General features: G+C 40.8%; 2 protein-coding genes across 2 annotated transcripts; both read left to right on the top strand.

The window, feature by feature from the left end:
• The first annotated feature begins 3,484 nt into the window (after positions 1 to 3,484).
• Positions 3,485 to 4,207, top strand: LOC133988088 (transcription factor HES-5-like). The gene is given in 4 exon segments (XM_062427629.1): positions 3,485 to 3,514; positions 3,516 to 3,572; positions 3,574 to 3,648; positions 3,764 to 4,207. Coding segments are annotated over 4 exon segments (606 nt in total).
• A 4,239-nt stretch (positions 4,208 to 8,446) lies between these two features.
• Positions 8,447 to 9,135, top strand: her12 (hairy-related 12). The gene is given in 3 exon segments (XM_062427707.1): positions 8,447 to 8,498; positions 8,501 to 8,613; positions 8,722 to 9,135. Coding segments are annotated over 3 exon segments (579 nt in total).
• The last annotated feature ends 3,141 nt before the right edge of the window (positions 9,136 to 12,276 follow it).

The raw sequence follows: 12,276 nt of genomic DNA, 5'->3' as shown, positions 1-12,276 counted from the left end.
AGGCATAGAATGCACATTTAAAGGCCCATTTTGGCCCAATAAGATCAGTGTTCATGGTCACAGATGATGGGACGAAACTCATCTTTTCCATATTACTGTGGAGAGGAACAACCCAAATAAAATAGGTTTAAAACAGAAAAAAAGCTTTAAAAAAATAGATTTGTTTTTCCATTTGGATCTTCTTGACAGGATGCTGCTTTGTTCAGTGCATCAAAACTTGTAAATAGATCTCATTTCATCATGTACGTGTCCACTCTTTACTGGCAGTACAGCGGTGCCACATCCTCGGCAGGTGAAGGGAACAGCCGCATGGCCTCTCTTGAGGATTTGGTGTAGCCGTTGTGGAAAATCAAGGCTTTTTTCACTGTGAAGAAGGAGACCGTTTTGTCCCATACGTCAGAGCTGGACATGCCAGTGGTGAGTTGGCTCTCCAGGGCTGAGCAGACCCTCACTGCTCTGTCTGTGCACTTCCTTTCCAAAATCATCATCTTACACATGCTGAGGAGAGAGAGGAAGAAACAGATGAGTGTTGGATACACAGAAGAGAAACCCGTTTTAAATGTATCTAGTAATCTATTTTAAATTACACATGAAGTACATTTTCATCCTTAACACTAGTGGTATGTAACTGCAAACTGTTTTTTGAATGTGTCCATGTTTTTAGATTAATGTCTCTGAGATTTCTGCTGCTGCAACAATATAACGGATGTGAAACAGACTTGAATTTGGTGAGAAATTACATCTACCTAGCATCAGTGTCCCTGTTACCCACGGTTTGCATTAACTGCGTTCCTCTAAACAACAATCCCTATAAAAACTGCTTTCAGTATCATCTGTGCTTGGTTAAATAGTTAAAGGTAAGTGAAAAAAGGTTTTTTTTGTCATTTAGGTGAACTAATCCTTTAACAGATCACCCAAATCCAGATGAGCTTTCAATCAGTATTGATAAGATACTGAAGCAGAATTGATCTATGAATTAAATTGTTGTATCACCAACACTGATGGCTTTACAAAACCAAGATCCTGAAACATTTCTGACCCTAGAATGACCTTTGATGAATATAAAGTCACACCAAAAGAAGCTGATGATGTTAAACCAACAACTTCTAGAGTTCAATTCATTTGAGCTTACGTTGTGTGCTGATCCCTCATGGTGAATATGCAGTCAGGTGGCGTCTGGTCAGTCCAGGCTCGTGTGGTGTTCAGGAGGCGTTCAGGGTTATGATTTTACCCTCCAAGTCATTCCTCCTTTTTATACTTATAGCAACTCTCATCGATTTAATGTGATGCTGGTTCTCACAGTGTTTAGCCAATCACTAAGCAGAGATATGACAATAGAATGTGAATAAATTAGTTGAATTCATGAGTTACAATGGCCCCAATCCAAACAAACAGGTGGGAGGGGCCCTCCGCAGGTCGCTTGTCGCTCGTCGCTCAGCTGATGTGCCACAACAAGGCAGATATCCTTGTTATTGTATGGACTGGGAGTGATATGTGGTGGGAACATGGAGGAAAACATCTGCCTGAAGACCTCCTACATGGAGAAGAAGTACGTCTATTGAAAAAGAAATGGTGGACAGAGATGTTAAGTCCGAAGTTGAATTACTTCTTAAAATGTAATGGAGTAAATGTAGAAAAAGTTAAATCATCAGACTTAATCACAATTTTTTTTTATGTTGACAAAAGAAACACATTCAGTACACAAATATAACACATGGTATCTATATTTTCCTTTTTTTGTTGCATCAAGCTCATAATGTGATTCAATATTCACTTATAGAACTTTTTATCTAGACAATTTAGAAGTTTTAGACCTTTTCTTAACAAACTTAGGGAATCAACTTCATCAAAATATTCACACACCCTAATTCTTTTTTAACTTTCCTTCTCTATTTCAGCCTCTCCAATTCTCACGGTGAGCGTCTCCCATGCTTGATTGGCTGACAATAGCGTAAGATCCGTCCAGATGGTGTGCCTGGAAGCCCTGTTGACAGCCCTGTGTGTGTGTGTGTGTGTGTGTGTGTGTGTGTGTGTGTGTGTGTGTGTTGTGTGTGTGTGTGTGTGTGTGTGTGTGTGTGTGTGTGTGTGTGTGTGTGTGTGTGTGTGTGTGTGTGTGTGTGTGTGTGTGTGTGTGTGTGTGTGTGTGTGTGTTGGGAGGGGGTTGGTCACTCAATCTTTGTTCGATGGGGCACACTTCCTTTGTGCGGCTGGCCTCAGTGTCATTAACACTGAAGTGTGGGAAGCCTGGGACCACAGCGGCTCCCACGTTCCACACAGGCAGGAAGGGAGCGTGTGACTGAGACGTGGCCAGCGGCAGGCAGGTCAGCCAGCTGTGAGTGTGTGAGTGTGGGAGAGAAAGTGAATGAGAGTGTGTCAGTCTATGGCTGATGTGTGAGCATGTGCTGGGAGTGTGGAGGCTGTTGGGATGTTTATAGTTGAAGCACTTTTCTCCCTTGACAGTTCAAATCATGTTCATCTACCATCAAATTAAAGATGACAGACTGAACTTCAAAAGCTACTGAGTCCTTTCCACAGCAAAGTGTCCAGTGTTCGTGAGCGCTGATCTTTCAGTGATATGAATAGAAAGTATATATCAATTCAATGAGATATGTTTAAAACTATCTGAAAATATCAAAGTAACTGCTAAGTTTGTGCTTTTGTGAATGGTATATTTATCACTATAAAGCACAAAAACTTCTTTTCAAATCCTACATGTTTCTCTATAAGATTGAATGTTAGTATCTGAATAGTTGCTAAGTTAGAGAAAACATCCTGCAATATGAATTAATAATATAATTATGAAGCAGAATTATCCTTTAATTTTAAATTAGTCCTCGGAAATACCTGACATCATATAATATAAAAAGAGAAATCTCTCATGTGAAAGAACCAATGTTGTTCTAACTTTGGCAAATGATAGTGATCTCAAGTGTTCATAAGAATCTGATTAATAAAATATGTTGTCAGTGCGTTTTGGTGTGTATGCATTCTCTTTTTTTTAAAGAGAAGCTCTTTTTCTATCCATCTCTGAGCATTCTCAACTGTTGCACCGCTCCATGAGGGAAGTCTGCCGTGTCAAACTGGTGGAAGTGGCTGCATGTTGGTCTTTTCTAATGGTTGGCCCTCTGTAACACCCACGTGTGCCTGGTGGCAGAGGCACTTTGTGCTCAATTACGTTGCGGTGGAGATGACATGAGAGAGCGGCGTGCTTCCCTCTGGGGTCACCACTTTCCCATATCAACACAAGCACTGGGTCACTCTCCCAGCTACACCCCCCCTCCCTCCTCCCCGACACCCCACCCCGGGCTCTTTCACCCTCAGTCTATTCCTCCACCTGCTCCCCGGAGACACACTCATTGTCCCCACGGCTATAAACACTTCATTGAGCATGTGGCAGCCCTGCGTTCCTCAAAGCCCTTCCCAGTGCTCTCATTGGCCCGGGGACTGTGAGAAACTCCAACAAGCCCAAGACCCACACATTCATATGGAGATTTGGGTGTATAAATACAGGGCAGAGGCAGAGGAGAAGGCAGCACAGATTCAACTGGCTCTTCAAACCGAGCAGAACAGCTCTGACTCACAGCTATGGCACCCACTGTTTTTGGACAAGCAAACTTCTCTAAGGATCACCTGACACCAGCTCATAAGGTAAACACTATTGCTATGAATTCACTTAACTCCATTTTTGAATTGTTTTCATTTCATTTGAAAAAAAATTCCCAATATTCAAATGAACTAAATGTTTTTTCATTTTCATTTTCAGCTGAGAAAGCCAATGGTGGAGAAACTTCGCCGAGATCGCATTAACACCAGCATCGAGCAGCTGAAATCCCTGCTGAGTCCTGAGTTCCTCAGGCAGCAGCCCGACTCCAAGCAGGAGAAGGCCGACATCCTGGAGATGGCTGTGTCCTATCTGCAGAGCTGGCAGCAGCAGAAGCAGCAGCAGCAGGCCAGCATGACCTCCGGCTTGATGTCGGCCAGTGACGGCTACTCCTGCTGTGTGCAGGAGGCCGTCAGCTTCCTATCCCACTGTGAGGTCCAGACTAAGGCCCACAGGCGACTGATCAGCCACTTCCAGGGTCTGCAGGCATCCAGCAGGAACAGCCACAGTCTCTGCACCCTCTCCCCTCCAGGCTCACCACTCCATCAGGTCAGCTCCAGCAAAGGTGTGAGCCAGGCTGGCTGTGATCTGTGGAGACCCTGGTAGGATGGAAATAGTCGCCTCCACACAGAGAGAGAGAACCACGTCTGTGAATGTCATGGACAGCAAGTTAAAGACTCACTGAAGTCTGTTTCCTTTTGCTTTGGCAGGAGATTCAATATTGTCTTACTAGTGTGAAGAAACAGGCACAGTGTGCCGGTATTCCTTTGGAAGGACTGAAATGATTCAGGTTTTACTGAATATGTACACCATGTGTATATGCATGGTACACTTTATATTTTAAAGTGTTTACTCTGTGATTGTGTTTATTGTTCCTCTGGAAAAAAGAGAACCTCAAATGTTGTTTGTTTTGCAAACATTATTGAATTGACTTGTTGTAAGACCCACATTGGGTTGAAACGTATTAATGTCTAAGACACTGTTTGATTTATATGTTTAAACTTCTATCTTTGATACTGAGTATCACTGACATGTTTCATCAGCTTTTTGCTGATGAATCAATAAAATCCCATAAATGGATCCCATGGATCCTTTTTTAATGTAAATCTTCTTTTGATTATACTCTATTATAACTATTTGTGACCATAATTTGGCCTATGTGTGAAGGAGTATTATTACTGTACTTGCTGATTACTGTTCAGTTGTGATGTTCAAATAGATGTTTTTTCATCTTTAAATGCATACCTTTTATAAAGGCATTTTGTATTGAAAACATTGATCTTTACTGAGAGACTCTGTTGAATTGCTTCCCTGAGAAGATTGTCTTTGAACATTGAAAAAATAAATGAAAAACTTCAGATGAAGTTTTGCAAACATAAACAATAGTGGTGTTTTTACTTTTTCTCACAAATCTGCAGAATGCTGAGTATCAGAGGACAAAGTACATAGAAAATATCATATAAAAACAGTAGTTTGTGTGTTTCTATGTGTGTAGTTATGATTAAATGAATTCAGGTAGGGAGCAACTAGTGTTTTATGACGATTTTGAGGAAATAAATGCAGCATCTCTGTTTAGGATTACACGCATTTATTCAGTCACACCTGTTTATCTCAAGTGAAAGCAGCTTCACTATGTGCCTTGCTCAAGGGAACAGTGGTGGTTGTGTTTGAGGCAGAGCACGAATCCTGTAGCAGTCTGTCTTGGAAATACTAAAAATGACCTAGTTTATCTGTAATTATAGCTTACTTAAACTCTACATGTTCACATTCAGCTGCTTCAGTAATACATCAGTGTATTAATTTATTTGAACAGTGTACTTGAGTCATAATAGAGGCTACATGTACAACTATAAAGTGTGACCACTTAAATTTGATTGCAAACTCAATTTACAAAATTCAAAATGATTTGTTATTCTTCAACACACTTGTGAAAAGAAGAATGAAATATTATTTATTCTGGTACCAAAGTGCAGGCAACATAATAATATCAACATGCACAGATCTTGAGAGGATATATTTTTATTATGAGTTGAGTTGAACAGTGGTGCTACACATTTAAAGTGATTATATCTAAAAATTATAATTTGTACTATAATGGATGTGGCCTTAATGGTCGGATTTTACTTCAACAAATCAGTTGAAAAATCACAAGTAAAATGTTGTTGTGATTGCAGCTGGCTGTGCACCTGTCTTTTATTGTATCATATTTTTCTCTCCAGTGATCCAATATTTCCCACAGGGATCATTCATTTGGTCTTGCTGGTGCACAGGTGTTTAAAAAAGAAAAGAGAAGAGAAACGGGGGTATGGCGACACCCCTGCACATCACCACGTCCCACTTCTGTTGTGGTGGCTGTGGCATGCTGTCTAGTGCTTGAATTATGTCTCAAGTGCCACAAAAGTCTTTCACAACTATTTGTGTGTGCAGAAGTTGTGGAGAATGTGGCATGCCTGGGACTTTCTCAGGGTCTAGTTGGCCAGGCCAGATGGTCTGGCTGAAGCTGCCTCCCCTCCCCCTTCAACAAGAGATCAAACACCGTAGCTAATGTGATGTGTAACAAGACACACTTCTATTGTCCCTGTCTAGGGGCCAGTGAATAGGCACAGAGTGTGGGAAACGGGAGATACCACACTCACAGAGAGATGGCTGACGGGAAGCCGCTCTACGATGGCCGAGACTTTATGGCAGGAATTCAGGGCTCTCTTCTGGTGGGAGGGGAACTCGTCTTCACACACACTTGTAGACAAAGACCCCCAGCAGCCGTGTAGTGCACACTAACTTTCAGAGGAGGCACAAATTCACACAAACATGTTGACAATGAAATCAATGGAGAGGACAGATAATAAAGCCAGAAAATGACCAGACAGATTGGCAATTGCTATGTTTTAATGCTACAGTGGTGACAAGGAAGCTAAAGACAAGAGATGTTTACCTAGATGACCTGAATGTGCAAACGAAGAGCAAGTAAACAAAGATTGTTGTTTACAATCTTAAATATCTGACATGGTCTTCCTAATTTCCATCTTACCTTGATGGAAATTTAAAACACCAAAAATATCAACAGGTCACCAACCTGCTCATATGTGTACAAGAGGGAATGAACCATGTATATTTAATCAAAACTGTATCATTTATTATACTTTGAAGACTTTATACTTGACTGCCTGATGAAGACTGTAAGTATTAAAAGGAGGATTATGTTTCTGTTGTGGCACTACTTCTTTGACTCATTTAAAGCTTTGAGTACTTCTTTCACCATTATGAGCTGCTGAAAGCCGAAATTAAAAGAGCTAACACAGACCAAAGGGAGGCAGGCTGCTCTGTGCCAGGCAGTGAAGCCAGTCGACTTGATTTTTCCCAGATGGACCAGGACACAGAGTTTCTGTTTGTCCTGCAACAAAAGATCAATTAACATTCCCAGCGGAGCATGGAGGAGCAGCATGGCTTTTGTAGCTCATTTACCCTGATGTTGGGGACTGGTGGGAAACTGGGGAGACGGGACTACTCACACTGCACCCACAAGGCCGGCTTCACATCTGGGGCCAGCCAGTGACGGAGACCCCTCAGAGGCACACTGCCAGCCCACTCATAATGCCATTAACTTGACACTAATTTGAGACAGTTCATTTACAACAGAGTCTGCAGACATCAGGGGAGAAAGACAAGAGCTTATGATTAAAGGCTGCATACTTACAGCTTTCAGCAGAACTCTTTAACTATATTATGTGACTAAAAACAACATGCCTGGACATGCAGTTCAGTTTCTGAAACAAAAAATTCCCACGAAACATGTTTGGCCTCAAATATCTATAATATGAAGTGGTTTGCTTGCATGCTATAAATTGTGTCATGTAAGAATAAATAAAAATAAATAAATAAATAAGCTTTCTTTATTCATCATCAAGTATTTGGCATGAACAGGCTACATCAGTTGTTCACATATTGAATTAATTTTCTGTTAACATTTATATGTAATGTGTCTGTGTTTGATCTTTATAAAGGGGACACAAACGAAATCAAAAAGTCCCGCTGTGCACGTGAGGTCATTTGTTGCGCCTCTGTCACCGCACGCGGTCTCGTGACTCGCGCCGCAGAGAACGTGCGCCACTTTCACACCTGAGACGCGCGTTAGTCCAGCCTTTGATCAGCGCGTCTCTTCAGATTATCAGCAGTGTTGTGTTCACACATTGTTACTGCGGGAGATCCTGAAGGGGAAAAGAAACCGTGATGTACTCATTTAAAACTTTGAGTCGTTAGAAAAGCAACAGGTGGAAAATATGTTTCACCTGCAGCCAGTTGACTTTTACACTCTTTAAAGTTGACGATTTCCTTTTTATTTTATTTTACAAAAGATCTTTATTGAATTTCCACATAATTAAAATTGACCATATCTACCTTTGTTTTGCAGTTTATCCCCCTCAGTTTAAATATTATTTAATCAAACTTCTTCCTCTGCGTCCAAATGTTCCAGTTTGTGCACCAAAATGCTTTTTGGAGGAAAAGGTCTTTGAAGAGAAAAGTCGTCAGTTCATATTGTTTTATTGCAGTAAAGCATTTGGTCTTTAATTGCAGGCCCCCTCCTCCTCCTTCCTTTGAAGATGCTCTTTTGTGTGTATCACTTCCCCTTATTTTACATCCAAAAATTTAATTTGGACTTTCAGTCTGTGATAAAAATCTCTGTTGATCAGTTGATAAAGTGTTAATTACCTGTTGCTTATCTTGGGAAACATGCCAAGCACAGATACACACCCTCTGAGTTATTGACATGTCTTCTATTGTTGTGCTGGGAGTCCCACTGGTCAGAGTGTGGGAACCCCAGCCCAGCCTGAGCCACATGGCTTTGTTATGCTAATCGCACAGTATAAAATGAGCAGCAACTCCTCCAGAGACATCAGAGCTGACACTGCTGTCCAGAAGAAGCTGTTCTCTTTACCTGCACAGACATGGCTCCCTGCTCCACCAACTACTCCTCTATTCAGCACATCAGGATGTCTGAAAGAGACAATATCAAAGTGAGTATTGAAGTAGACTTTAGTTTTTCAACAGCTTTTACAGTACAAATATCTGATTATTGCTGAATTTGAATCATGAACTTACTTCTGTTATCTCCTCTCCCCCAGTTAAGAAAACCTGTTGTGGAGAAAATGCGCAGAGATCGCATCAACAGCTGCATCGAGCAGCTCAAGATCATTCTGGAGAAGGAGTTTCACAAGCAAGAGCCCAACTCCAAGCTGGAGAAAGCCGACATCCTGGAGATGACTGTGAGCTTCCTGCGGCAGCAGTTGCAGTCAGGCCTCTGTCAGAGCGACTACAGCCAAGGCTACTCTCACTGCTGGAGGGACTCTATGCACTTCCTCTCTGCCAGCTCCAACACAGAGGCCTCTGTCACTCCTCTGCAGGGCCTCCAACAGCAGGAACAGCTCCTCCAGACCCAGAGAGCCAGCAGCTCTTCCCCAGTCTGCTCCACCCTCAGGCCCACCACGCTGCAGGACAGCAGCAGCAGCAGCAGAGGCCCTGTGTGGAGGCCTTGGTAGACTCTGACATACAGACAGTGTGAGACCTGAGGGGAGCTGCACTCTCCCTCACTATGTAGGAAATATGCATTTCCAGCCTGCTTATTCATGGTGGGTTTCCTTATTGTCTCATCACATTGATGGACAAGTAGTAAAAGCGAAGGGTCTCACTTATTTGAAGATTGTCCTGCTTTGACTTTGATTCACATCTGATGTTTGCTTTTTCTTTGTGTTTAAAGCTGTTTTTTAAGTGATGATGGTTTTGTCAAATCTTGTAAAAGGATTGTTTACTCCAGTGGAGTTTATCTGTTCGATGTAACAGTATATATCTGCCATACTGTGTTATACTGACGGCTGCTGTTGAGAATATTTCTCTTCTGTTTTGAATATCCTATGTCAAACTTTTAATGTTATGGATCAGGATGATGATGATTATGATTATATTGATGGTGTGAGTGCGTGTGTGTGTGTGTGTGTGTGTGTGTGTGTGTGTGTGTGTGTGTGTGTGTGTGTGTGTGTGCGTGTGTGTGTGTGTGTGCCAGTGATTGTACATATTAACATTTTGTAATGGGATGTTGATATTGCTGGTTTGCTATCACATTTAGGCTCTTAAAACTCATTTCTTTGTATGACAATTAACAATAAAAAGATACAATCGTTGAAAAAATGGTTGAGTCCATATTTTCATGTTTCATGTTTCAACTAAAAAAACATCTCTGTATAGTGAGGACTTTCCTTTTAACTAAAGGACATATGTGTCTCTTTGGCCAGTTTAAAACTGCCTTGAGGTTGTCCTTATTTTGGAGAGGGTCATGTGATGTGTGGTTCAGGAAGTGAAAGCACATCAGGAAGTTTTTGTACATACGGTACATAATACTAGAAGTAAAAGTCATTTTCACACTTAGAAATGCAAATAAAAACAATCATCTTCTTTGATTTATACATTATGTATCAGGAAACAGGTCAACATTTACTTAAATATTAATTAATTCCACTAGAACAGAAAAATGTTCACACATTAAGACACAAGCAAGTGTTGAGTAAGTGTGTGTACTAATACATTTAAAAAAAAAACAAATCATAGTCGAAAAGTATCTGCTGGAATTTACTAACCTTCACATGACAAGATGAATTTTCTCTCCAATTACCAAAGAAAATCCAGATGGTTATTAACTCCTGGAAAAAACATCAAATCAAGGCTTACAAGTTCAATCTTGTTTAAATCAAGCCACCATAACATGAAAAAACACACGCACACTGAGGTAATTTTGTTTCTCGAATAATGTACATACTGTATTTGAAATTAATAGTTCTACACAAATTTAAAGATATGTAAAAATATATATTTTATTGACATCAACATTTAAGATACAGTAAACACTTACTGGCACATTTTTAACAATTAAATCCTATTTCCAATACATAGCATTTATTTATATTACATTATAATAATGCACAGCACACACAAATTACTTTTTGCTCTGTTTCTTTCTTTTATCAAAGGCATGACATGTTCAATTAACCATGCTAGTTTCAAACATAATGTGTCAAACTTTACATTTCAGAGCAATTCCAATTTCACACAATGAATACATTTTCAGTTACATAAAGGAACAAAACACTGATAATAATGTCAAAGTGACATACTTCCCTGGAAAGAGCATTTTGCAAGAGTGGATGATCTCCAATGTGAACTTGTTATTACAATGAGGCAGAGTACCTATTACACATAATCTCATCAATATGATGAAACAAAAAAACTCAGTAACAGCATGAATGAGCAGGCTGGAAATGCATATTTCCCACATGTGCAGCTCCCCTCAGGTCTCACAGTGTCAAGGCCTCCACACTGGGCCTCGTCTGCTGCTGCTGCTACTGCTGCTATCCTGCAGCATGGTGGGCCTGAGGGTGGAGCAGACTAGGGAAGACCTGCTGGCTCTCTGGGTCTGGAGGAGCTGTTCCTGCTGCTGGTTTTCTTAACTGGGGAAGAGGAGATAAGAAAGTAAGCTCATGATTCAAATCAGTAATACACATGCTGTCTGACTGTTAAAATCCCTGCTGCTACTCACTTTGATGTTATCTTTCTCAGAGATCCTGATTTTGTGACCAGAAGAGTAGTTGATGGAGCAGGGAGCCATGTCAGTGCAGGTGTAGTGAGCAGCTTCTTCTGGATGAAAGTGTACACTGTGATCTCTCTGTAGAGTCTGTCATCATTTTATAGTGACATATTCGCAATCCCAAGGGCTTGTGACTGGGCAGGTCTGGGGTTTGTTACAATGACAAACAAATCAATAACTCAGAGGTGGAGCTAACACAGGCTGGCCAGTAGAGATAAAACCAGTCCAAAGAAATATATCAGCCTGAGAATGATGTGCTGTCAGTCTCTTATCTCTTATTTCACATTCCAGTTACACAGGGGACCACAGACTGTGGTTCCTGATGGGGACCCAGGGAATAATTAAAGACAGGATTTAATGCTCAGGTGTCATGCAAGGAAAAGGTAATAAAAGTGAGTATGTTTTTGAGATTTAATTAGATGTGTAAATTCAGTGATGTGTCATTCACATTTTGGGAACAAAGACATTTCTTCAACCTTACATTGCAATTGTTTGGACATTTCAGATATTTGCATTGCAGTTTTTCCAAATTTTTCAGCAAATATCTCAAAACATCTTCTAGTGTCACTGTTACACATGAAGTGCCGCTCCTAATGAAATTACACCTTTTAGAACATTTAACATAAACTAATAATATTGTGAGGACTTTAATAAAATGCAATATTGACTCCTGCTGGTACCACATTTCTGGATTGTTAGACATCTCTGTTGTCCCATCATAGTTTTTTGTAAATTGTGATCCCAAGCTTTTGATTTTCAGAGGATACACCCAGTGTCCAAAATAAAATGGATCAGTCAACTTGTGAAATAAAACTTTTTGAACTTTAGTGTGTGTTCGTTAGGTGCTGACAATAAAACTCCTGCTTGTTCACCCATGGCACACTTCAATTGTTGATGGAGGGTATTAAGCTGTGAGTGGACAGACAGACTGTGGGAAAGCCAGGCTCGGACTCTACTCACACATCTACTGGTCAATAGGGCTGACCTCCCAGCTACAAAAGGCCTTTTCATCTCTTCCCTCAAACAACAGCTAACAGCAGCACAG

The sequence above is a fragment of the Scomber scombrus genome, chromosome 10 (assembly GCF_963691925.1).
Source record: "Scomber scombrus chromosome 10, fScoSco1.1, whole genome shotgun sequence".
Taxonomy (NCBI): Eukaryota; Metazoa; Chordata; class Actinopteri; order Scombriformes; family Scombridae; genus Scomber; species Scomber scombrus.
The sequence above is the reverse complement of the archived record's forward strand: the minus strand, read 5'-3'. Positions and strand labels throughout refer to the sequence as shown.